At 44.6% G+C, this 25,438-nt stretch overlaps 1 protein-coding gene across 2 annotated transcripts in view; it reads left to right on the top strand.

The window, feature by feature from the left end:
- Nucleotides 1-25,438, top strand: part of MYO18B (myosin XVIIIB) — a 263,608-nt gene that overhangs the window by 150,479 nt on the left and 87,691 nt on the right. For both annotated transcript variants that reach the window (XM_024239878.3, XM_054543243.2), the window contains one exon: nt 4,319-4,471. In XM_024239878.3, coding sequence (XP_024095646.3) covers nt 4,319-4,471 — 153 coding nt within the window. The remainder of the gene's footprint in view (nt 1-4,318; nt 4,472-25,438) is intronic.

A 25,438-nucleotide genomic window follows, 5' to 3' on the forward strand; every position in this document is an offset into this window, starting at 1 on the left:
CCCAGCTGCTCAGGAGGCTGAGGCATGAGAATCACTAGAACCCAGGAGGCAGAGGTTGTAGTGAGCTGAGATCGCGCCACTGCACTCCAGCCTAGGTGACAGAGCGAGACCTTGTCTCAAAAACAAAAACCAAAGAAACAAAAATAAACTATAGAGTAGAAAATAATGTGACTGTTTATGAGGCATAGGGTTCAATACGTGGCAAATGAATCAAGCTTGTTAAATTTTTATTTCAACATTACATACAAATATAAAAGCACAAACCATAAAGGAAAAGTTTTAAAATACATGATTATGTATTTTTTAAAACTGCCTCCTGTTAACTTTGGTTTTGAGTTCTTGATCTGTTTCTAAGAGAGTCCTGTTATATCCTTACCATGAGAATGGTTATACCAATTTTTGTTAACAGTTCTGTCATAGTTTCTCTTTATGTATTTTATGGTTATATATTTAGGTGCATCTAAGTTTTGTATTGTTTTATTTTCTTGAAGATCATTGCTTCGATTCTTACTTGGTGTCTTTCTTTCTCTGTGAATAAGTTTTGCCTTATTTTATTTCACTTGATTTATTTTAGTCAGTTTACCTGCAAGACCTTTTTCTATTTCATTTTAAAGCTTTGTAGGGGTGAGTGTGCGTGTGTGTGTGTGTGTGTGTGAATGTTCATGTGTTTTCTTTAAACAGCTGGATAATTTTAATGCAATATTTTAGTCTCTAGCTTTTCATATAAAAATTTAATTTATTTGCATTTGTTATAATGACTGATATATTTGAAACTATTTTGTATTATCTTATTTTGTGTTTTGTTAGTTTCTTGTCCCTTTACATTGCTCTCCCTCTATTGCTTTCCTACTTTTGGATAGATTGATGTTTTCTATGTTCTCTTTTGAACTATTGGTTCAGAAGCTACAAACTATATTTCTGTTCTTTTGGTGGTTACTCATACATTTCCAGATATATGCTTAATCATAATTTTTTACTAACATTAATTTTCACAGTAATGCTGTGGGATAGATATTATTATTTCCTTCATATAAATGAAAGAAGTGAGGCTCGGAAAAGTAAAGCAACTTGGCCAGGATTGCGTAGCAAGTTAGTACCCTAGGTGGATTCTAAATGAGGTCTATATTATTTGAATGTCTGTCATTTTAAAAACCTATTATGATTCTGCTTAAAAGCAATAAGGTCCACTTAGCTAGAACTATATTTTTGTGGACCATCTTTTTTTCATAGTGTTCTCAGGCAGCCAGTTCTGCCATTAATTTGTGAAGCCCTCAGCAACACGCATTCTGTCTCCAAACCTCAATTTCCCCATCTGTAAAGTGGTTTGATTATCCCTAACAGGACTTCTAGATCAAATTTTAATAGTGCTTGGAGATTCCTTTGACAATGGACATTTAACAAGCTCCCCAAACAATTTGCCTTTATGATAAATGGTGAACCAACTAAGGTTGGAATATAGTTACTCACAACAACACTAAACATCATGTAGATTTATTAGTTAATTCACCATCTTTATCAAAGTTTGAATCTTTGTGCTACAAAATGGAAACTTGCAGAATGACATTTATTTCCCATTAACCTAATGAGTGATATTTTTTGCCCTCCTCTCTTGTAGCAATGTATTATAAATAGGAGGATGACTGGTCTGAGATTTTCTTGTGAATTCTGTTTGCAGTGCTTCCTCTGGAAAGGAGTTAGTGCCAACATTTTCAGGGCCTTTGAGGCACTGAAGATCATAGAATCTGAGCCATCTCTACTGCATGGTCAGTGTCAACATCAGGGAATGTCCCTGACGCTAACTTGCCCCACAGGAGAATTAAAGGCACTTTAGGATATATGCAAAACAAAAACAGACACAAATATAAGAAATGTGCAAAGCCCACTGCCTAAGCGTACTCATGAGTCTGGGTTCTAGAGTAAGTAAATCTGGGTTCATGAAGCAGCTCCACTAGGCACTGTGGTGCAACAGTTAGAGACTTACATCCTAATGCTGAGCTGCCTGGATTCAGATCTCTGCATAGCCACTTAGTAGCAGTATGACGTTGGGCAGATCATTTGCTCTTTCATATCAGTTGTTCCTCCATGTAAGAGCCCTGGATAACCTCTTTTACTTTGTAACCTGCCTCTCAACTCTGGGGTTTTATACCCTCATGGCAGCCACCCAGAAATGCATAGCTCAGATTATTTCTTGCTTCTCCGCCTTTGCTCATTAAGTGCTTTCTACCTAAAATGCCCTTCCTCCACCTCCCCTAGCTAGGAGTAGCTACCTCCTACTTCCCAATTCCATCCAAGCCTGAGCTGGATAATGCTCTTCTGTGCCCCCATGGTATATATATTTTTTCAGAATTAAAGCCTAAAACACACCTATCTAATGGTAGATTTTACTAAAATTACCACTTTCCAGCCAGAAAAGCTGGATTCATATTCCAACTCTGCCACTTACTAGCTGTGTGATCTGAGGCAAATTACTTCATCTTTGCAAGCTTCAGTTTCATTATCTGTAAAATGGGAATCATAATACTATACACCTCATCGATTCATCATGATGACTAAATGCATTAATAGCTATAAAGTGTTTAGAATAGTATATGACACTTAAAACTGTCTATAAATGTAAGCTATTACTACATTTGTAAAGGCAATAATAATAAGGTCTATTTAAGGAGACTGTCACAGGAGTTGAATGCAATAACCTGTGACAAAGAGCCTGGCACAATGCCCAGCCCTCAACTCAGTTCAGCAGGTGATACTGTGTGTGTGTGTGTGTGTGTGTGTGTGTATAATAGAACAGCATTTTGAACCTACCAAAACAATACATTTCAGATATAAAGACCATGTTCTAAGAACCAACTCGTTTTTCAAAGAATTCAAAACCAGCAGTAGAGAAATAGGAATACAAAATCTAGAGGAACACATTCTAGGTCATCAGACAATACTCATAATCCTTTATATTTGCAAAGCACTCAACAGCATACAAAGTGCTTTGGAATCCATTATCACATCTGATCCTTGTCTTATCTCAACACGAAGGACAGGGTGTTTTTTTAACCTTTTTGTGGATGAGAAAACTCAGGTTCAGAGATGTGGCGTGACTCAGCCACTGTTCCATCGTCAGCAAATGGTGAGCCAGGGTTTAAAGCCTAGATCTGCTCATTCTCAACCCCATGTTTTTTCTAGAATATTCCAGGACATTCTGAGCATCCCAGGAAATGGTTAGCATTTGATGTGGAGACACAGATTTCCAGGTGTGTAAAAACCACATCCCAGTGTTGAGGCACCTGCACCCTGTTTTCCTTAAAACTCTCCATCTGATGGACAGGCCCATATTGTATCCTCTGGTCTCCTGAAGAGCCCAAGAAAGGAGTTGTTAGTTTCTTTCAGGGATGTTAACACGTTGTCTTTTAAGTCAGCGCTGTTTCTAGAGAGGTGACCAGCTGTCGAAATTTCATGTAGGGCCCTGGTGTAATTCCGCACCTCTTCTGCTTTGGCTTAACCTGTGCTTTTTGGCCACTGAAGGCTGTCAAGGAGTCTAAGGTCACACTCCTGGTGCCCAGTCCAGGATGTGGCTTCTTTGGGACTCCCTTGACAGCTGTCCCTGGCAAATTCAAGATTCTGGGGGAAGGAATGTACTCACCTCTGGGTAAGGTTCCTCTGCAGAAAATGATCTCATTTGCTTGTCCTCAAACTGGAAAACAGGACCAAAGGACAGAAAGGATTGACTTCAAAAGGAGCACATTTACAATTTACTGAGGTGTAACACACATACAGAGTACTCCGTATCCCATGTGTACAGCTCAATGAATTTTCATAAAGTCAAAACAACACCCAGATCAATAACATTAATAACTCCCCAGAAGTCCAGAGGCTCTGTCCAGTCCCTGCCCACCCAGGACTGTCCTAACTTCTGTCAGCAGAACCTGGCCAGCAGCAGAGGGATTCACCTGGCACATGAGGCTCTTACAAGATGAGGTGAGGTCACACTGATGACTTGCGTGCAAAAGATGGGATGACAGAATGGCTTTGGATCCATACGGGCTATGATAGCAGCAATGATAGCAACTCATATTTCTTGTACATTTATTCTGTGTCAAGCATTAGGCTAAGCATGTATTTAATTTTCACAGCAGCCCAATGTGGTTGGTGCCAATCCCATTTCTCAGTTGAGGAAACTGAGGCTCGGAGAGGAGAATGGTCTTGTCCAAGGTCACACAGTGTGAGTGACAGAGGCAGGATTTAAACCAGGGAACCTGGTTCTGGAAAACTTAGACCCTAGCCACTGCTTTGCTACACGGCTCACAGGTCTTCCTTTGGCTTTCAGATTGGCCATCGGGACTTTGATGTGGAGAAGCGACTTCGGAGAGACCTCAGGAGGACACATGCACTATTGTCAGACGTGCAGCTCCTTCTGGGCACCATGGAGGATGGCAAGACATCAGTCAGCAAGGAGGAGCTGGAGAAAGTGCACAGCCAGGTGGGTGTCATGGGATCCCCTTGAAAATCAGGCTGGGGAGGATGCTACGACCTGCAGAGAATGGCTGTCCCTCCCAGGTATGAGCGGAACGATGGTGCCAACCTCCAACTTTCACAGACCTGCAGGGAGATGGGGGGCATTTGAGGGCTGTGAGGATCACATGGAGTGTAGGTAAGGAGGAGGGGTCTAAGAAGGAGTCCTGTTCCCTTTTTCAGAGATGAGGCAGAATTCTTCTGTCTGGAGGGCTTGGGCAGATCAGCACTGGCCAGAATGGCTGAGTGCAGTGTGCCTGGTGTGTGTGTGTGTGTGTGTGTGTGTGTGTGTGTATGTGTCTATGTATTATGCGTGTGTGTGTGGTGACTGCCAGGACTAGGTATGAGCCAAATAGCAATAGTGTGTATGTGTGTGTGTGTGTATGTGTCTATGTGTCTGTGTGTGTGTGTGTGTGGTGACTGCCAGGACTAGGTATGAGCCAAATAGCAATAGTGCCAGTCGTGCAAAACCAATGCTTAACAACAGCAACAGTTATACAAACGTTGGCAGTTTGACTGCCTATTGGTATGCTAATGATATTGATCAAGACATGATGTTGACTACTGGCTGCTACCAGCTGGAGCCCTCGCTAGGTACTGGGTCTTCTGTATCTCTGTACATGGTGCTGCATGGTGTTCTCAGGATTGCTGAGTGAGGTGAGGATCATCAACTTCATTTCACAAGTGCAGGTGATCGGGTGGCAGAAAGGTGCGATGACCCACCCAAAGTCACGCAGCTTGAAAGCGGCAGAGCCAGGATTTGAACCCAGGTCTTCAGGCTCTACCATCCTTGAGCTGTCTCAAAGGAGGACAGGAGGAGCAGCAGGTCTGAGGGTGGTAGGGAGGTGAGGCCAGAGCAGAGCCTGGGGACCTGAGGAGATGTGATGAGTGTGGGCTGTTCCGGCAGCAGACTGTAGCCCAGGGCAGCCAGTGTTGAGAAGTGTGAATGGATCCCACAGGGTGGTGCAAGCCTTGGAGAGAGATGTCCCAAAGCTGAATGATGTAGCAGGAACTCAGGATTTGCTACCGGTCCCCATGGGGAGCTGAAGACACCTGGGGAGGCTCAGAGCTCTGTTGGGAGTGTTGTGTCCATGCAGTTGATATTACCTTCCCTTGGATAAGTCATTCTTGCTAAGCCCAGATGCCTTCACCACCTGCCTTCTTGGAGGGTTACTGTCCCTTCCTCCAGTCAGAGGCTGAGGCCGGGCCTGGGACCCGTGTTTCCCGATTCCAAACCCAGCGCCCTTCTCTCTTCTTTCTGGAGAGACAGCCCATGATGACCAGCAGGTCCCCAGGAAGACAGCAAAAGGCAGCAGACTATGGCGCCAAGTGTTGGAAACAGAGATCCCAGAGCTTCTGCTGCTTCCAGTCTCCGGTGTCAGTTTCTATCTGTAAAACAAAACATTTCAGTTAGAGCTTATTCGCTTAAGTAGAAGACCTCAACCAAAACAAAACAAAACAGAAACCTAAATTCAGACTTGATTTGGATTTCACCAGTCTCTCCCATTTCCTCTCCCGGGATCCAACCCGGGACCACACTCTGCATTTTGTTGTCATACCTGCCTAGTCTCCTCTGGTCTGGGACAGTTTCTCAGGCTGACCTTGCTTTTTATGACCCTGAGAGTTTTGAGGAGCACTGGACAGGTATCCTATGGCATGTCCTCTAATCTGGGTTTGATGGTTTTCTCATGAATAGACCAAGTTTATGTGCTATTGGAAAGAATATGGCAGAAGTAAACTTGTTAAACTAGAAGACACTGGGAGGGCCCTTCCGTCTTGAAAATTCTGCAACTCTTCGCCGTCTCCTTTATCAAATCACTCTCTTCTAGGATGACCCACCATCCTGACTTATCTGAGACTTTCTTAGTTTTAGCGCTGTGGGTCCTGGGCAAGCCAGGATGGCTGGTCGTTCTCTCTGCTTCATGGCCATGCGAGGAAGCCACTATCACCTGTGCTTGAACGCATCGCCCCGCTTAATCCTCATGATACGCCTAGGGGAGGGGAGGTGGCATTGTGCCCATTTTACAGATGAGAAAATGTTGTCCAGAGGTGGCAAGTGGTGCGTCCAAAGTAACACAGCAGGTAAGTGGCAGAGTCGGGGGTTTGAATACCAAGCTTGTGATTCTAAGTGCAGAATTGAGAGATGCTTTTGACTCACATTGCATCTTCCTGTCTGCTTGGCTGACCAGGTGGGTACGGAACCTTGAGGCACCTGGCTTGCCTCCAGGTAGGCAGAGTTGCTGTGTGATTGCCCAGCCAGGGGCCAGGCATTTTGAGTTGACGCAACTCCCTTGGCAGAAGGCCACATACCTGCCCATTTTCCATCAAAATGTCCCCAGTGCCACAGCACCCAAGCTTCCCTTCCCCCAACAGGTGGATGTTTTTGAAAAGAAACCACAGAGATTTTGTTACTTTTTCTTTTTTTTTTTGTTTTATTAAGTATTCATGAGAATTCTCCTTCTGCAGGGTTAAAATACATGTTCTTGGGAAAAAGTGGTATTTAATGAAGGCACTTTGAGCTGAATCAAAGAGCCTCATTCTTCTGAAAGGCCTTCTTCCCGGTCTCTGCATCCGGCTCCTATCAAAGGAAATCCACAGCCTTGGCTTTTCGTTGCTGTTGTCATGGAGATCGTTATAAGGATGGGATCGCGTGGACCAGAGGTCAGGGTACAGTTGCTTTGGCTCCCAGCGCACGTGTCCCGGATGCCAGAGTCAGAGCTAATCAAATAAAGCAGTGATGACATTGGGCATTGCTGCATCTCCTCTCCGATGTACAGTATTTGTCCTTTGCCTGAAGGCTCCAGGGACATAGGTAGGGAAAGCAGACAGGAGGAGGAAGGAAGAGGGAGCTAACTTTGCTGCTGGCTGCTACTTAAGTGCTGAGCATGGTGCTGAACAATTTCATTCATTCAATATTTATGCAGCACCTACTGTGTGTCAGGCAATGTGCTGGATATAAGCACCATGGATAGTGAGACAGCAGTGGTACCCACCGTCATAGAATTTACATCTGATGGAAAAGAAGACAAACAATGATACGAATAAATAGAATCATCCCACACCTTAATTTGAATGAGAAAGGAAATAAATAGGGTGCTAAGATAGAGCATTGCAGGGGCGTCCTGTTTAGCTTGGGTGGTCAGCTAAAATACCCTGGGAGAAGGAGAAACAGGCAGGGACCAGAACATACGGGGCCTGGAAGGTTTGGATTTTATCCCGGGGGTGGTGAGAAGCCATTGGGAGGTTGTGAGCGAAGCGTGACAGAATCTGATTCACATTTTAGAGGTTTGTACTTCTGCATGGAGATTGGATTGTGGAGGGTATGAGGGGATATCCTTAGAAGACTAATGCGCCCTTCTAGGCCGGAGGAAATGGTCACCTGGGTTGGGGGGAGTATTGATAGAGATGGCAAGAAGGGACAAACTTGGAGCTGATTTGGAATCGATAGGATGTGCAGATGAGGTTTGGTTAGCAACATTTAAGTGTGTTATTTCAGAAAATCCTTGCCATAACCCTAGGAGGTGGATATTCCTATTTTTACCCCATTTTACTAATGAAGAGGCAGTCTCTGAGAGGTTGAGTAATTTACCTAAGGGCACACAGCAATACATGTCCTATACCCTTACAACTTGGTTTGCCCAATATGGGTCCTATTAACTTCTATTGTCAGGCACTTACTATGTACCAGACTTTTCCTTAGTGTCTTGGGGTTTCTCAAATTTGGCTGCACATCAGAGAAGTTAAACACCATTTTAAAATCACAGACTTCTGGATTCTGCCCCCTCCCCCACCCCATTTTAAAAAATCAAGTTTTGGTTGGAATTCAGGATCTGCATTTTTAGACAACCACATTGGGGGGTTCTGGGGGGGAACCATAGGCTTTTTTTATCCCTCAGAACACCCTTTTGAGTTCAGTGGTAGCATGTCTATTTTGCAGATGAGGAAACTGCCACTGAGGTTATATTAGTGTGACAGATCTTATTTCCACCTATTTTAAAATTAGTTAATTTTTGAGTAGAGAAAACGGGATCCAGCACTTGCTAATTCATGACTTTTGACAAGTGTCCCGACCTTTCTGAGCCCTTTTTCTAAAGCGAAGCATCATCATCACATCATGGCCCAGGGGCTGAGGAGGGAAAGCCAATGAAGGCTTCAGAAACTTGAACAGGTGGCTGGGCACAGTGGCTCACACCTGTAATCCCAGCACTTTGGGAGTCTGAGGCGGGTGGATCACCTGAGGTCAGGAGTTCGAGACCAGCCTGGTTAACATGGTGAAACCCTGTCTCTACTAAAAATACAAAAATTAGCCTGGTGTGGTGGTGCATGACTGTAATTCCAGCTACTCAGGAGGCTGAGGCAGGAGAATCACTTGAACCCGGGAGGCGGAGGTTGTGGGGAACTGAGATCGCGCCATTGCACTCCAGCATGGGCAACAGAGCGAGACTCTGTCTCAAAAAAAAAAAAAAAAAAAAAAAGGCCAGGTGTGGTGGCTCACACCTGTAATCCCAGCACTTTGGGAGGCCAAGGCGGGTGGATCACAAGGTCAGGAGATGGAGACCATCCTGGCTAACATGGTGAAACCCCATCTCTACTAAAAATACAAAAAATTAGCCGGACACGGTGACAGGCGCCTGTAGTTCCAGCTACTTGGAAGGCTGAGGCAGGAGAATGGCATGAACCTAGGAGGCGGAGCTTGCGGTGAGCCAAGACTGTGCCACTGCACTCCAGCCTGGACCACAGAGCAAGACTGCGTCTCAAAAAGAAAAGAAAAAAGAAATTAGAACATGTTCTGCGACCTTCACATTCGGTCACTGTGATGATGGACAACCTAGAGAAAGGTGTTTTTTTTTTTTTTTTTTTTTTTTTTTTAAAGATAGTCTCGCTGTGTCACCCAGGCTGGAGTGTAGTGACCCTATCTCTGGCTCACTGCAAACTCTGCCTCCCAGGTTCAAGCGATTCTCCTGTCTCAGCCTTCCAAGTAGCTGGGATCACAGGCATCCGCCACCATGCCCTGCTAATTTTTGTATTTTTAGTAGAGTTGGGGTTTCACCATCTTGGCCAGGTTTTACTGAGTTGGTCTCTTAACTCCTGGCCTCAAGTGATCCACCCACCTCAGCCTCCCAAAGTGCTGGGATTACAGGTGTGAGTCACCACACCTGGCCAAAAGTTTTGTTGTATAAAGGACATGTAGGAGGGAATGTGTTTGAATGTACCTGTTAGAGAGAACTATGTTCACTCTGCAAATATGGATATGATCTCCACTCTGGGATGAATTTGAGGCCAAGCTACAGGGATAAAGAGGAAATGTCAAGGTCTCTGCCCTTAAGGGGCTCCTAGTCCTAGAAGCAGGCTATAACAAGCAGAGTGATAAACTCTTTTGTTGTGGGAAGTCAGGGACCCCAAACAGAGGGACCGGCTGAAGCCATGGCAGAAAAACATGGATTGTAAAGATTTCATGGACATTTATTAGTTCCCCAAATTAATACTTTTATAATTTCTTATGCCTATCTTTACTGCAGTCTCTAAACATAAATTGTAAAGATTTCGTGGACACTTATCACTTCCCCAATCAGTACCCTTGTGATTTCCTATGCCTGTCTTTACTTTAATCTCTTAATCCTGTCAGCTGAGGAGGATGTATGTCGCCTCAGGATCCTGTAATAATTGCATTAACTGCACAAATTGTATAGCATGTGTGTTTGAACAATATGAAATGTGGGCACCTTGAAAAAAGAACAGGATAAGAGCAGTTGTTCAGGGAATAAGAGAGATAACCTTAAACTCTGACTGCCGGTGAGCAGGGCGGAATAGAGCCATATTTCTCTTCTTTCAAAAGCAAATGGGAGAAATATCGCTGAATTCTTTTTCTCAGCATGGAACATCCCTGGGAAAGAGAATATGCGCCTGGAGGTATAGGATTATAAATAGCCCCCCCAGGTGCGCCTATCTCTTATGGTTGAGACTGCAGGAGTGAAATAGACTCCGGTCTCCCATAGCTCTCCCAGGCTTATTAGGAAGAGGAAATTCCCGCCTAATAAATTTTGGTCAGACCGGTTGATCTCAAAACCCTGTCTCCTGATAAGATGTTATCAATGACATTGGTGCCCGAAACTTCATTAGCAATTTTAGTTTCGCCCCGGTCCTGTGGTCCTGTGATCTCGCCCTGCCTCCATTTGCCTTGTGATATTCTATTACCTTGTAAAGTACTTGACGTCTGTGACCCACACCTATTTGCACACTCCCTCCCCTTTTGAAACTCCCTAATAAAAGCTTGCTGGTTTTTGTGGCTTGTGGGGCATCACAGAAGCTACCGACATGTGATGTCTCCCCAGGACGCCCAGCTTTTAAAATTTCTCTCCTTTGTACTCTGTCCCTTTATTTCTCAAGCTGGCCGATGCTTAAGGAAAATAGAAAAGAACCTATGTGAATATCGGGACAGATTCCCCGATACTCTTTATTGGAGGAGTGTTTGGATTAGCTAAAGAGGAGGCCCTTAATTTTGCTTTGAGAGAGGAGCTGGTAGCTTTGGCTATCTCTGTAAAGATGGAAATGAATTGCTGGTTAGATAAGGTACATGTATGTAGACATTCTAGGAGGAAACACCAGTGCATAAAAGGGCAGAAGCACACAGAGACAGAAAGCATATTGTTTGGCATGGTATTGCTGGAGTATAAGGTATCCAGGGGTTAAAAGGGCAGAGAGGATGGTGCCAGTAATGGAGGCTGGAGCCAGTTCATGAATGGTTTAGTGAGCTTGGCTGAGGAGCTTCAATTTTATCCCAAAGCCACAGGGAGCCATAGAAAGCTATTGAGCAGAGGAAGGTGTGGCCAGAACGGCTTGTAAAAATTGGCAGGATTCCAGGTGCAATGGCTCACACCTGTAATCCTAGCACTTTGGGAGACAGAGGGAGGTCTTTTTCTCTGAGCCCAGGAGTTTGAGACCAGCCTGGGCAACATAGTAAGACCCGGTCTCAAAAAAAAAAAAAAAAAAAAAGGCAAGTCCCCAGCTAAATCACAGGAGCCCTGATGTGCAGAATATCAGGCTCTACCAGCAGCAACAGTTTCCCTTAGCTACAGCATCTTCTCTCCAGATGGGCAGGCACCCCCTCTGTCCATTGCCCCTGCATCTAGAACCCTAAGATAATCATTTGGTTCTTTTCTCCCAGTTTCCCTCCATTGGGAGCTTTGGATACATCTCAGTGAACACCTGAGGCTTAAAACCCTCCTGATACGATACAGAAGACTCCTGAAAGCCATATATAGGATTCAAATCCTGCCAATGACACTTACCTTGCTGCAGATCTTGGGCAAGTCAGCTGCCTTGCATAGAGTCTTTCTTGCCTAATAAGGGGGTATGATAATCTCAGCTGATTGGGCTGATATAAAGAACACTGGACCATGGATTTGAAAGGAGTCAGGAAATTGAAAACTCTAAGACAATGATCTCCTGGCCAGGCATGGTGGCTTATGCCTGTAATCCCAGCACTTTGGGAGGCCAAGGCGGGTGGGTCACCTGAGATCAGGAGTTCAAGACCAGCCTGACCAACATGGAGAAACCCGTCTCTACTAAAAATACAAAAATTAGCTGGGCATGATGGCTCATGCCTGTAATCCCAGCTACTCGGGAGGCTGAGGCAGGAGAATCGCTTGAACCTGGGAGGCAGAGGTTGCGGTGAGCCAAGATCGCACCATTGCACTCCAGCCTGGGCAACAAGAGTGAAACTGTCTCAAAAAAAAAAAAAAAAAAAAAGACAATGATCTCAAAATATAACATAACATCCCCATTGGCTCTCTCCTTTCATTCACCAGTGTCAGCTATTGGAAGATTTTAGTTTCTGAGCACATGATTTTATAAGACCTCGTGGAACAGGTAGGCAGACAAGGTGTGGGGTTGATCTAATGACACCTGTTTTTTTTCAGAGCCAATTTCTAATTAATTCCCATAGAATGTTTCCACTGGAAGCAAACTAATCTGGAGACAGAAGCAATTCCAACAACCAAGATATATAATTGAGATAATCGCTATGCACAAATAACATCTGTGAGCAGCAGATGCTAACACCTGGCTCCAAGGAGAAAGTCGGAGATGATGTCTGCTCCAGGGCAGCCGTTGCTTTTTCTCTCCCCCTATTTGATTCATGCTTCTGACCTTTGTCTCTTCCACAGAGGAAATATGTTATTTGCTTTCTGTTAAATAGAGAAGGATTTGCACTGAACTCTTTAGTCATTTACTTAATTAATGCTGGGGGCTGTATTCACCTTTTCCTGCTGAGAACGAAGCTGCCACCAAGTCATTGTACCCTCTAAATAGCTCTGAAATGCATCCCCCATCTCTCTCTGCTTGTATTACAGTCCACCTGAATATCTAGTACTTGAATTTCTCTCAAGTTGGCTGGCCTTCGGTCTTGTCTGAGCAATCTTTGTACCGTCCGATCTTTGGAGAGAGAATTTTAAAATTAAATGCAAAGTTGGTTCTTTGTGTGTTCAAGATCCATTGGTAGTTTCACATTGCCTTCAGCCTAAAGTCCAGGTTTCTTCCCTTGACCTACAGGGATGCATATTTAGGCACCTACCCTCCTGTCACCCCTCACCCGAAGCTTAGAATGGCTTGGTGTCCTCTGCACCTGCCCTCACCTCTTCACCTTTGCCCAAGCAATGCCCTTGGCTGGGTTCTTGCTTCTTCCCCTGATCCCTCTTTGCCTGATAAGCATCTAAGAGACTTTGGGTGTCTTCTCTTGGAGCCCTCTTGGACCTCCATGGGCTGGGTGAGGGTGCCACCTCTCCTTCCCCACAATCTGTTGGGCCCGCCCCTAAGTTAGTACTTGTCACTCCCTGTAATTATTCCTTTGTTTCCATCATTTTCTTTCTAACCTCTTATAGGCAGAGACTGGGGTGAGTAAACATAGTAAAAGACTTAGCCAAAGTCACAAAGGTAATTAATAAAAATCCCAGCCTGGGTTTGAACTGAAGGAATCCGACTCAGGTACCTGGGAATTTAACCGCTCCACCCACGCCACCAATGCCTCCTATTGGTCCTCTGCTGTCTCGGGGCTATTACATCCTTTTTTAATTTTTTTTTTTTTTTTTGAAGCAAGGTCTTGCTCTGTCATCCAGGCTGTAGTGCAGTGGTGCAATCGCAGTTTACTACAGCCTTAACCTCAAGCAGAATACAGGCATGCATCACCACACCTGGCTAATTGTTCTGTATTTTTGCTAGAGACAAAGTTTCTCTATGTTGCCCAGGCTGGTCTCAAACTCCTGGGCTCAAGTGATCCACCCGCCTTGGCCTCCCAAAGTGTGGGGACTACAGACAACATCTTCCCTGGACACCCTGAGTGCTCCTGTAGGTCATTCCACTTGGGAATTCTGGCTCAGCTCTGGTGTTTACTCAGATGGGCCACAACTCATACACCGTGAGCTCCCAGCGGTGGTTTGTTAATAGCCTGAGGCTCTCTATTAGTGCCTAGAAGACTAATAACCCTGGATTCATGCTCAGTGCCCTTAATGGGGACATGTATCACCGTGTGTCATCCATGCTTCCATGAGACATTGGAAATAGTTAATAAGCACTGGGAAGATGACCCTGATGGGAGTCTTTTGTGTGTGGGCACCTGGGGAACATTTTTCCCCAGCCAGGAACTATGGAACAGGTGGCTTCCTGTGATGTTTTATTTGAAGAGCCTTTTTTTAAAAGATTGTGTTGGAGTGAATTGATTCAATATTAACATAACCTCTTGTCGGAGAAGATAAAGACAGAATTGTATTGGTTAAAAACATGGTTATCACAGGCCTGTTCACCCCACAAATATTGACACATTCAATGCTATGATGAATGAAGTGGGAAGAGGCTGGTTTCATTATAAGCAAGAAGGCGGGGATATCTCCCCAAAAGGACCTGTTACCATTTAGTCATGGAGGGGCCTGTCAAGGTCGTGATAACTATTCCACAACAATGATATTGACGGGGAACACTGATTCTTTACAGTGTGCTAGTCATGGTGCCAAATACATCAACGTCATGACCTGATTGTATCCCCCAAACCCACTTGAGTGCAGTGAATTCTGCAACAGCAGGAGCCTTTTCTGTTTTGAACTAGTGTGTGGGAGTGTGACTGTATACAGCAAGTGCTCAGTGAATGAGTGGGGAGAGACTGGACAGGTGGTGGCCAGACTCCAGAGGAGACAGCTAGCATTATCCCTTTTCTTTTCTTTCTTTTTTTTTTTTTTTTTTTTGAGGCAGGGTCTTGCTCTGTCACCAAGCCTAGAGTGCAGTGGCTCAATCATGGCTCACTGCAGCCTCAACCTTTCAGGCTCAAGCAATCCTCCCGTCTCAGCCTCCCAAGTAGCTGGCATGTGCCACCATGCCCCGCTAATTTTTTTTTTTTTTTGGTAGAGATGAATTTTCACCATCAAGTCCAGCTAATTCTTGTTGTTGTTGTTGTTGTTTGTTTGTTTTTTTGTAGAGATGAGGTTTCACCATGTTGCCCAGGCTGGTCTGAAACTCCTGGGCTCAAGCGATCCTCCAGCCTCAACCTCCCAAAGTGCTGGGATTATAGGCTTGAGCCAACACGCCCAGCCTATGCCCATTTTATTCAGGAGGAGGCTCTGCGTAGAGGAAATTTGCTCAAAGTCACAGAGATGGATGGAACTAAGATTTAAAAATATATATTTTGAAAGAATTTAAAACTTACAGAGAAGTTGCAAGAATAGTTCAAAGGGCTTACTTAAGTTTTTCACCCAGATTCAACAACTTTTAATATTTTTCCACATTTGCGATCTGGTTCTCTCTATAAATTTTCTGAATTATCTAAAAGCAAGTTAAAGACATGGTGCCCCTGTATCCTAATCAAAATCACAAAATTTAATATTGATAAAAATCCTTCCTTCCTTCCTTCTTTCTTCTTTCTTTCTTTTCTTTTTTCTTTTTCTTTTTCTTTTTTTTTTTTTAAGACACAGTTTTGCTCTTGTTGCCCAGGCTGGAGTGCAGTGGTGCGATCTCAGCTCACCACAATCTCTGCCTCCCGGGTTCAAGCGATTCGCCTGTCTCGGCCTCCCAAGTAGCTGGGATTACAGGCATGCGCCACCACGCCCAGCTAATTTTTTGTATTTTTAGTAGAGACGGGATTTCTCCACGTTGGTCAGGCTGGTCTCAAACTCCCGACCTCAGGTGATTTGCCCACCTCGGCCTCCCAAAGTGCTGGGATTACAGGTGTGAGCCACTGCGACCCGCCTAAAAATATTTTCTGATCCAGGAGTTGGCAAACTAGGGCCCAAAAGCCAAGTCCAGCCAACTGCATGCTTCTTTGTGGTTTTTGTTTATTTTATTATAGCTGGTGAGCGAAGAATTTTTTTTTGTTTGTTTTTAAATGGTTACATTTAAGGTGGTTATGTAAATACCCACATATATACTTGATTTTGTCTCTTGACCTGCCAAGCCTAAAATAATTATTATCTGACTCCTGATTTTATCTGCTGTCTTTTTAAATTTTGCCAATTACCCCCTAATGTCCATTATAGCAATTTATCTCCCAATTTAGGATCCAACTTGGAAAGTAAAACTGCTTCCATTATTTTCATGGTGTCATAGTTCCTCAGTCTGTCTTCTTTTATGATACTGACATTTTTGGAGAGTTCAGGCCAGTTGCATTGTAGAATGTTCCTCAATTTTGGGTGAATTGGAATGTGAACCCCTATTTTTTTCCAATTTCAGAGCCATTTTTATTTATGCAGGTCTGAGATTCCCAGGACACAGGACCTTTAAAACCAGAAAGTCCCAGACCAAAAGAGATGAGCTTGTCATCCTAGCACCACTGTCTCAAGCACTGAGTAATCCTGGGGAAGATAAAATCTCCTTACCCTGGCCCCACCCTCCACCTGGCCTTTGCAGTAAGGCCACTTCTCAAAAGGCACCTGGTGGATTTAGCAGAAAGGGTGATGAACCAAATGCCAGTGTGAGAACCTGTCCCCTTCCACACAGGCCTTTTGTCTTCTGTCTTCCCATGTTTCTCGTTAGAGAAATTCTCACCATCCATATGTGCTGGCCTTGTATCTTGCCTTTTTTCCCTCTATTTATTCACGTGAGCTATATTGATATTATTGCGTGTGTTTTAGGCAATTAAAGTAATGGCAAAAAGTAATGGTGTTAAATTAATGGCAAAAACTGCAGTTACTTTTGCACCAACCTAATAATTGGTTTATTGTTCTTGCTGTTGTATGTGACTACCACAATTTATCTTATCCATGTTGCTGTTTATGGATATGTGGGTTTTGTCTAGGTTTTGGTTATGAATAGAGCCAGTGTGAACATTTTTTTGCACATTATTTTATGGGAGGGGAGCAAATATATGCATTTCTGTAGGGTGCATAACTAGAAGTGTGGTATCTCTGGGTCATAGTACACATGGTTTTTGTCTTTAGCAGATACTACAAAATAAATTTCCAAGGTACCTGTAGACATTTACATTCCCATCAACAGAATATGAAAGTCCTACTGGCTTCCTGTCATGGCCAGCAGTTGGTATTATTATCAGTTGTTGGCATTTTAGCCATTCTGAGGGAAGGAGAATATTTTTTATTCTATTTTGCACTTCTCTGATGTTCACCTTTTCAAAGTATATCATCCATTTAGATATTTATTTTTACCTGTCCGAGATGTATGCTTATTTTTCTGTTGGGTTGTTTGTATTTTTCTTAGTGATTTGTGGGATACTTTGAGAGAAGCTGTTTGCTACATATGTCTATTGCCATTATTTTCTCTCACTTTAGGGTTGACCATTACATTTTCTCGGTAGTGTCTTTTTATGAAGAGAAATTCTTGATTTGGTGTAATCTAATGGGTCAATGTTAAATATCTTAGAATCCAAATTTTAAATCAGTTGGTCAGGCAGAGGGTGTTCTGTTTGGCTGGATATTCTGGTGAGGTGGGAGTGGTGCAGGATGATGGAAACTCTACCTCCACGGCCAAGACTCTGTGAACCCCCAGAATTTGAGACAGGTCTCAGTTAATTTAGAAAGTTTATTTCGCCAAGGTTGAGGACGCGTGCCTGTGACACAGCCTTAGGAAGTCCTGATGAAGTGCCCGAGGTGGTCAGGGCACAGCTTGGTTTTATACATTTTAGGGAGACATGAGACATCAATCAATATGTGTAAGAAGTACAATGGTTTTGTCCAGAAAGGCAGGGACAACTCAAAGCTGGGAGGGGGCTTCCAGGTCACAAGTAGGTGAGAGACAAATGGTTGCATTCTTTTGAGTTTCTGATAAGCCTTTCCAGAGGCGGCAGTCAGAATACGCATCTATCTCAGTGAGCAGAGGGATGACTTTGAGTAGAATGAGGGCAGATTTGCCCTGAGCAATTCTCAGCTTGAATTTTCCCTTTAGCTTAGTGATTCGCGGGCTCAAGATATTTTCCTTTCACTACTCGTGGTTCCATCCCTCAGTGCCCAATCAGTTTCTACTAGGATTTGAATTACACTGGTGGTTTCCAGGCTCGTGTGGGTGTGTGTTTTCTTTTTAGCAAAATAATCCACTTATTAAAGAGAAATCTCATTAAAATACCCTCTGCCCTGACCATTAATAGTGTAACTGAAAATTGGGTTAGTTGCTGGCCACCGCATGTAGAGTCCAATTAACAAGAACCAGGCCTGGTACAAGAAAAGTGAGTTTATTTCTGAAGCTAGCTTGGGAGAAGGGCACAAAACATCCTACTTTAAATGTGCCGCTTTACCTTTGGAGCAAAAAGCAGACACTTCCATAAGGTAAGGGGGAGAGTGAGCAAGGGAAGGGGGTCTCCCTGCTACCAGGCAGTTACCTAGCAGGCAGTTGAGTTGGCACCTTTCTGGGCAAGAGTAAGTTGTAAAAGTGGCCGAGTGGTCATGCCTTAGGCATGCCCTCCTGAGGCAACCCCCTGGAGGGGGTACTTTCCTGGGGACATGCTTTGATTTCCAAATTAACTGTCTGCTCTGGAGGAGAAATTCATCTTGGAGCACACAGATGAACTTGCTCTATAGGGAACATTGGGTGAGGGGGAGGTGAGAGGTTATTTTGCATTTCAAAAAGGGCTAAGTAGGAAGTAGAGGGAAAGGGGAAAGGAGAAGAGAAGAGAAAAAAAAACCCAGTGTCTTAGACAAATGGGGGTAGTTGGTTATAATTGGGCTTCCCTTGTTTCTCCCAGAGTACCCTCCTTCTGGCTCTGAAGAAAGGGACCAGCTCGGGTATATGGGGTCTGGTGAATAAGATAAAGCTGTGGTCACCCTCCCTGTCCAGGTCATTTCCTCCTACAGAGGGGGATCCTGCCCACATGTCCCACCCCTTGTCCTTCCTGTGGACACTGTGGGTATCTGGGTTAGAGACCTATGCACGGAGGATGGGGGAGCACTCCTGGTTGCGGGCTTCTTCCCAGGGGTGCATGCAGTGCAGACAGGCTACAGAGTCAGGCGGCCCTGGCTCACCCTGCGGGTTCACTGATGCTGCTGAGCTCACGTGTCTGCCTCAGTCTCTCAGTACACCACGTGTGTCGCGTTCATACTATGTCAGGACCCAGAGTTGAACAAGAGCCAGGTGACCATCCAGGAGTCCAGTGTCCAGTGGGGAGACAGACGTGGAGGCACAAAACCTGGTGCTGTTTAGGGGAGCAAAGCGGTGCTGGAATATAATAAAAGAGGGATGTAAATGAGACGGGGATCAGGGAGGGCCTTTTTTGGATGTTTTATCCTGCTCTTCTATTTTTCTTTCTCTCTTTGGAGCATCAGTGTGATCCAGATTCATCAACACCAGAGAGGAAGTCAGGATAGAAGCTTTTGAAGTCTGTTCAGTGGTGGAGGATTCAAGCAGTCCTTAGATCCTAAAATACAAAAAATCAGGAGGACTCTTGAACCCTCAAAGGAATAGATTTAAGACAAGTGAAAGGAGGCCTGCTTTACTCAGCAGGTGGTGAGCATATTCCACAGGGCTTACAGGAAAAAGCTGTGGACTTAAAAGAGACCTGGGTTCAGATTCTGCCTCCTTCACTATTAGCTGTGTGACATTGACAAGTTAACTAACCTGTCTGTGCCTGAGTTTCCTCATCTGAAACTGAAAACAGCTACTTCCTAGAAGTGTTACATGTTATAAATTAACATGTCTTAATCAGCTCAGGCTGCCTTAACAAAATACCATAAACTAGGTAGCTTCAGCAACGGACGTTTATTTCTTATAGTTCTGGAGGCTGGAAGTCTGAGATCAGGGTACCAGCATGCCTGGGTTCTGTTGTGGGCTCTCTTCCTGGCCTACAGACAGACAAATGCCTTCTCTCTGTGTCCTCACATGGTGGAGAGAGAGGAAGGAACTTTCTGGTGTTTCTTCTTCTAAGGGCAAGAATCTCATCATGGGGGCCCCACCCTCATGACCTGATCTAAACCTTATTACCTCCCCAAAGCCTCATCTCCTAATACCGTCACATTAGGGGGTAGCTTCAACATATACATTTCTAGGGGATGGAATTCTGTCTCTGTCGACATGGTAAACACTTGATAGTAAGCAGTTGTGATTATCCTACTACTACCAATAATATTTATTATTACTTTGAAGAAGATAGAAAAATAAATATTCAGGAAGTTTTTGTTTTTTTTTTTTTGAGACAGAATTTTGCTCTGTCACCCAGGCAGGAGTGCAGTGAGTGGCGTGATCTTGGTTCACTGCAACCTCTGCTTCCCGGATTCAAGCAGTTCTCCCACCTCAACCTCCCAAATAGCTGGCATTAATGGGTGCGCACCACCACGCCCAGCTAACTTTTGTCTTGTTTGTAGAGGTGGGGTCTCACCATGTTGCTCAGGCTGATCTCAAATTGCTGGCTGGTCTCAACTGATTCGTTTGCCTCGGCCTCCCAAAGTTCTGGGATTACAGCTGTAAGCCACCATGCCCAGCTGGGAAGAGTTTTAATACATTGATAAGTGATGGTCTGGAGCAGAATGTCATGAAAATTTTGGAATATTCAATATATACCCAAATAGTTTAAGATAAAAGGCACTGAGAGTAGCCACCATACTGTCTTAAGGTATTCTCCACCATGGCCACTGTCATCAGACTTCTGGGCTACACAGATCATTGGTGGACCTGGCCTGACATTCTTTTTTTTTTGAGATGGAGTTTCACTCTTGTTGCCCAGACTGGAGTGCAATGGCGTCATCTCAGCTCACCACAACCTCTGCCTCCCGGGTTCAAGCGATTCTCCTGCCTCAGCCTCCCAAGTAGCTGGGATTACAGGCATGCACCACTGCGCCTGGCTGATTTTGTGTTTTTAGTAGAGATGGGGTTTCTCCATGTTGGTCAGGCTGGTCTTGAACTCCTGACCTCAGGTGATCCGCATGCCTAGGCCTTCCAAAGTGCTGGGATTACAGGTGTGAGCCACCACGCCCGGCCGACATTCTTAATATGTTTGCATTTAACAATTTTGTTTGATGTTAGGGCTGTCTCTAGTTTGAGCTGTGGGTGATTCCCTTCAGGGAAAGCCTTAATGTTGAAGGTCGGTTCTTTCAAGTACCCTGACGGGATGTCAAGGCCTGGGATGTGTTGAGATTAGCCTTCCAAAGACATCATTTCTTAACCAGAATGCTTTCCCTGTGGTGTTTGTGATGCAGTATTTTTAAATCCCCTCAGTTGTTCAACCAGACCCAGAAATCCAGGTTCTAACCATTCTGCCCAAAGACTGGAATTTTTCGTCTCCACACCTCATTCCATATGTCTAGTCAACTCATCTAGTAGCTTGACAAATCCTAGCAAACATTTTACCCAGGTATTTAAAGCAGACAGATGGCTTCACATAGAGAAGTAATGCTATTCATCAGTTTGTAGTTGATGTATATGTGATAGGAATCTCAATTGGCCTCACACTGAATGAAACAGAGGTGGGTGAGGGGAGAGAATGCCTAGATTTAGCTCAGGAACAGAGACTAGTGTGTAGAGGAGTCTTTGGGGTGGCCCAGGAAGGGCATGGGTTTGGAGTCTCAACCACTAGTACACAAGTCTGACCTTGGGCAAATCACTTCTTCCTGGGCTGCAGTTTTCTCATTTGTGAAATAATGAAGGCTGACTGCTTCCTTGCAGGGCTGTTGTGGGCTATAGTGATAATGAATTTCAAGTGGCCATGCAGTGCCTAATGTAGTGAGTGTTGAAGAAATCTCCTTCCCTCTTTCCTCCTCGATGAGTAATCGGGAAAGGGAAATACTGATCCTCCTATGGGTAAGGATCCATACACAGAACAGGTAAACAGTAAATAATTGTTACTCTATCACAGGGTTTTGGGTGGAACCACTTTGATCCAACTTTTTTGGTAGATTAGCATCAATTAACACTATGGAAGTGTTTGGTTTTGCTTTTTTAAGACATGGAGTTGCCCAAGCTGGAGTGCAGTGGTGTGATCATAGCTCACAGCAGCCTTGCATTCCTGGGCTCAAGGAATCTTCCTGTCTCACCTTCCTGGGTAGCTGGGACTACAGGTGCTCCACCATGCCCAGCTAATTTTTTACTCTCTATAGAGATGAGGTCTAGCTATGGTGCCTAGGCTGGTCTGGAACTCCTGGCCTCAAGTGATACTCCCACCTCGGCCTCACAACGTGCTAGGATTACAGGCATAAGCCATCATGCCTGACAGATAGCAGTGTTTTTTGGGTGTTTATTCTGTGGCTAACATCATGTATGCATTACCTCCTTTAATTCACTCACTCATTTGTATCTGGGTTTTGGGTGGTAACCCAGTTCAAATTGTCTACATAGAAAAAGGGAAGTTATTGGCCAAAATATCTGAAAAGTTCTGAGGCTAGGACTGCCTTCAGGTTTGGCTAGATCTAGGTACCCCAATCATGTCATCAAGATTATGTCTCTGCCACCTCTTAGGTCAGCTTTAAGATACAACAGCAGCTTATATCTTAAACATGTTCCATCTTGTATTCTTAGGCAGACTCTTCCATCTTGCCCAGACTTTCCAAGCTTTTATCCTGCTTCAGAAAGAATGAACTTTATTTTCATAGTCTCAGCAAAAATCTTGGCGTCAACCATGTCGTTATTACAGAACCAACCACTGTGGCCAACAGGAGGCGATGCTCTGATTGGGTAGGCTGGGTCATGTGCCCCTCTCCGAGCTTGGGGAGCAGGATCTGCACCATCAAAGCACATGGATGTTTGGAGATGGACATTTATCACAGGGAAGATGGGGTCCTTCTCTCAAAAGAATGGGGAGTGGATGCTGGGCACGTACCATACCACATTTTTTGTACAGAGCGTCTGTAGTGGGCACTGTTGTTTCCAAGGGAGTGCAAGGTAATGGCTCCAAGTGGGAACTGGATGACCAGACTACCTGGGTTCGTATCCCAGCTCTGCCATTTAGTACTTGAATGACCATCAGTAAGTCACTCAACCTCTCTATTCCTCAGTTTCCTCAACTATAACAACAGGAATGGTTGTTGACCCTACCTCAGAGTGCTATTCTGAAAATTAGATGAATTAATACATGAAAAGCGTTCAGAGCAGTGCCTGGCACAGAGTAACAACTCATCCTGATAACCTTCATGCAGGGCATCTCCTAGGCTTGTACAGTGCACAACTGATACAGCTGTACTCAGCAGTCCTACTCAATGAACGCAAATCATTTTGTCCCCCATGTTTTGGATGATGATATGGTTTGGCTATGTTCCCACACAAATCTCATCTTGAATCAAAAGTAGCTCCCATAATTCCCACGTGTCATGAGAGGGAACTGCTGGGAGGTGTTTGAATCATGGGGAGCAGGCCTTTCCCATGCTGGTCTTGTGATAGTGAATAAGTCTCACGAGATCTGATGGTTTTATAAAGGGGAGTTTCCCTGCGCATGCCCTCTTGATTGCAGCCATGTAAGACATGCCTTTGCTTCTCCTTTGCCTTCTGCCATGATTTTGAGGCCTCCCCAGCCATGTGGAACTGTGAGTCCAGTACACCTCTTTCCTTTATAAATTATCCAGTCTCAGGTATATCTTTATTAGTAGTGTGAGAACAGACTAATATGCATGGGAAAAATCAAAGTTCAGTAACCTGCCCAAGGTCACAGGCTCATAGATAGAGGTACTGGAACTGAAATTCAATTCTGCCTGACCTTTGGGTCTGCTCCTAACCACCACATGATACTGTATGATGTTAAACATCCCCCCGGTGGTAGAGAACATAGAATGCAACCTCTCCTTCCCTCCCGTTCTTTGACCCTAGATGGAGCTCATCTCATCTTACCCCTGTGAACTCCAGGCTTCCAGGACTCACAATCACAGAAGAGTCAGGGCCCCACCAAATATCCCCAGACCAAAGCTTAGCAGCGCTTAATTTATGCATAGGATCTGAAGCATGTTTCCTTCTGTAACTACAGTATGGGGAGGACTTGGAGTGAACATTTTGCTATTTAGTAGAAGAAGGGTCCTATCCCAAGGGACTAGTAGGCAATGAAGCCCTCCGTAGATGCCTGCCTTGCAGAATTCAAGCAGATCTGGGAAAGCCAGGCTGATTTAATTAGAGAACAATAGAATGACTTAGTACGCGCCAGAGGAAGGTGCTTTTTCTAGCTATTGAAAGTGTTTTGGTGCTTTGTACCCACATACTCGTGCCATTGTTCTATTGATTTTACAAAAAGTAAAAATTGGAAGAGAAACAAAAATCTAATGAACTTAAACTAAAATCAAATCAGTTGTGTTATTGAGGGTCTATTGGGGTCCAGCCCACACTAGGTCAGGAGAGAGATGGAAATTGCGGGGCCTTCATCTCACCCTAAACCTCTCCACCCCTGAGAGGCCTTGTCCATGGGGATGTGATGATTACTCGGAGTCGAAAGGTGGGAAGTGTCAGCTGTCACCTCAGGTCCTCATTGTCACACTGGCTACAAGGGTTGGAGAGTGAACGTCAATAATTCTTCCCTGTCGCCTGTCAACCCAACCACCTTTACTACTCACTGCTCTCTGACGGCTCTTCCCGGAGCTCCTCAGGGGAAGGCATTTTCAAAGGCGAGTCTGGCCAGTGTTGCGCCACTGAAGGATCTGATCTCCGTCCTTAACGTGACTTGCCACCGACTTCATAAAAACATCAGTCAAACAGCCTCCGTATGGAAATAATGTGCAGTGAATTCTTCTTATGCTGGGTCATCCATAATAAAAAGTCAGCCAGAGGTGGCCCCATATTTCTTTCTGCTCCCTAAAGTATAATAAATTGAAACTTTTAAAGCTCAGCATGAAGACAGCTTGTCAGCAGCGGCCCGGGGCCTGCCCCTTGGAGGTCTTGGGCTGGGAAATTCCTGGTCTGGTCCATCCAGATCCTCTTAAAATCTAGACCTGCTTGACTTGTGTGGCTCTGGGTCGCTGACCTCCCTCTACCCATCCCAGTGGAACAGGAAGGCTAAAATTCCTCCTTAAGATGGTCAGTGCTGAGGCCCTGCTTATCCTGACTGTGTAAACTTGGCCCATTCTTTTGGCTTCTGCTTCATTTTCTTTCTCTCTAAAATGGAGTTAAAAATTCCCACTTCCCAGGGATGAAAGGAGCTCACAACGACAATTGTTACCATTTTGTAATGTTTTCTCACTGCCAGACACTGTGTAAGCACTTTGCCTGTTTTCATCCATCTATCCTACAGACATCCTATGATGGAACCATCCCTGTTTGACATAGGAGGAAACTGAGGCATAGCAAGATGGTGCTGCTGGGAGAAGCAGACTGTCTCAGGTCTGGCTCCAGTGCCCAAGCTCTGAACCACACACACAGTGAAATCTGGCACTTAGTGTTGGTAACGTTGGTTTCCTTCCTCTGTCCTTCGGAATGAATGTGTTCATCCCTGGCAGGTTCCAGGAATGATGCATATTTCCACCACATTTGCTCAAACTCCGAGTTCTGTCATTTTACAGACTCCCAACTTAGCCCAGGCTCTCCTGATGCTGCCTGAGAGGTTTCCGTTATA

Source organism: Pongo abelii, chromosome 23 (genome assembly GCF_028885655.2).
Source record: "Pongo abelii isolate AG06213 chromosome 23, NHGRI_mPonAbe1-v2.0_pri, whole genome shotgun sequence".
In the NCBI taxonomy this organism is placed as follows: Eukaryota; Metazoa; Chordata; class Mammalia; order Primates; family Hominidae; genus Pongo; species Pongo abelii.